This window comes from Volvox carteri, assembly GCF_000143455.1.
Source record: "Volvox carteri f. nagariensis unplaced genomic scaffold VOLCAscaffold_295, whole genome shotgun sequence".
Taxonomy (NCBI): domain Eukaryota; kingdom Viridiplantae; phylum Chlorophyta; class Chlorophyceae; order Chlamydomonadales; family Volvocaceae; genus Volvox; species Volvox carteri.
In genome coordinates, this window is record NW_003307827.1 from 10,499 (window position 1) to 11,700 (window position 1,202).

The 1,202-nt window shown below is 51.2% G+C and overlaps 1 protein-coding gene across 1 annotated transcript; it reads right to left on the reverse strand.

Moving 5' to 3' along the window:
• Positions 1-612: 612 nt before the first annotated feature.
• On the reverse strand, positions 613-1,185 carry VOLCADRAFT_101026 (uncharacterized protein; the record flags this gene model as incomplete). Its single annotated transcript, XM_002959494.1, has 1 exon — positions 613-1,185. One exon carries the CDS (start codon positions 1,183-1,185, stop codon positions 613-615), a length of 573 nt encoding a protein of 190 aa, XP_002959540.1.
• Positions 1,186-1,202: the final 17 nt, after the last annotated feature.

A 1,202-nucleotide genomic window follows, 5' to 3' on the forward strand; every position in this document is an offset into this window, starting at 1 on the left:
ACTACCACTGCATCAATAAGGACAGTAGCTCGCACACAGTAGCTCAACAAAACATGAAGATCGTGGCCATAGGTCCAAGGTGTCCACAAAGCTGTCCCTTCACCCAGCACAACAATTGTTGCGGTGAGGATGCATCAGGTGCTGCTGTGCAGGTCTTAGTACATGTGCATGACACCTTCACTTAATGCTATCAATGCCACTGTAGCAAGCTACATTTCCCTTAGAATATTTCAACGATTACTTTTAACAATAATTGTTAATTCGTTCATGATTCGACTCAAGTTTTGTACATGTTACGAGCCACGTCACATGCATCGAACATGACAGTTGTTCGTAAGCAAACCTAACGGGCTGGGGCCCTGGGCCCCACCAACATTATCCTAGTACGGCAAGACCGTGGTAGGGAATCTCCGGCAGGTAGGCCGAGATATAAGCTACCCGGGCGGGGTGCTCTGGCCAGACACTGACGTATCACATCTACTAGGTGTTCGGAGTTCAAGACTCCACTGCCGCCGTCTCTGATTGTTTCATACATGTCTATGTACGCTAGTGCTTGCCGCTGGGTTGGACTTATTCCTACTCCGGCGAGGACAGCCAACACCACGCTTCCGCTTATCCAGTCGACCCGCCAGGTGAGCAACTGCTACAGCCACGCAGAATATACAACCGGGTGTTGGCTGACCGCTCATGCTTTTTGGGGTCGGGCGGCCAGGCAGCCTCTCGCTCCTCACAGGCCTTCCTCTTCTTCGTTCCTGCCCGCACCTTAAACTTGTTGTAGATGCTAGGATCCACCACAAAGTAAAGGCTGGGTTGGCGGCCCTCCTGGCCCGGAGCAGAGATGCCGAGTCGCTTGAACACGTCTTCGAGGTCATCAGCATTAATTTCCTTCATAGCCGACACAGTCATCTGGAAAAGGTACATTGCCAGCACCATAAGAGCATCAATGACGGGGAAGTTGGAGGACTTGGGCCTCAAGTATGTGTCCATCTTAGTGCTCATCATACCATGGACCTCATTGTCTGTGAAGATGTTATACTGCTTGCATTCCGGGATATCCAGCTTCTCCTCCTTGCCCCGCTCCAGAGTCTTCGGGTCCAATGGCAACACATCGAACTTGCCGCCAGTCGCCAGTGCAGCATGCATGACTGCCTCAAAGAGGTAGCCCTTTAACACCTTCGCTGCCATTTAGCAGAGATATCAAT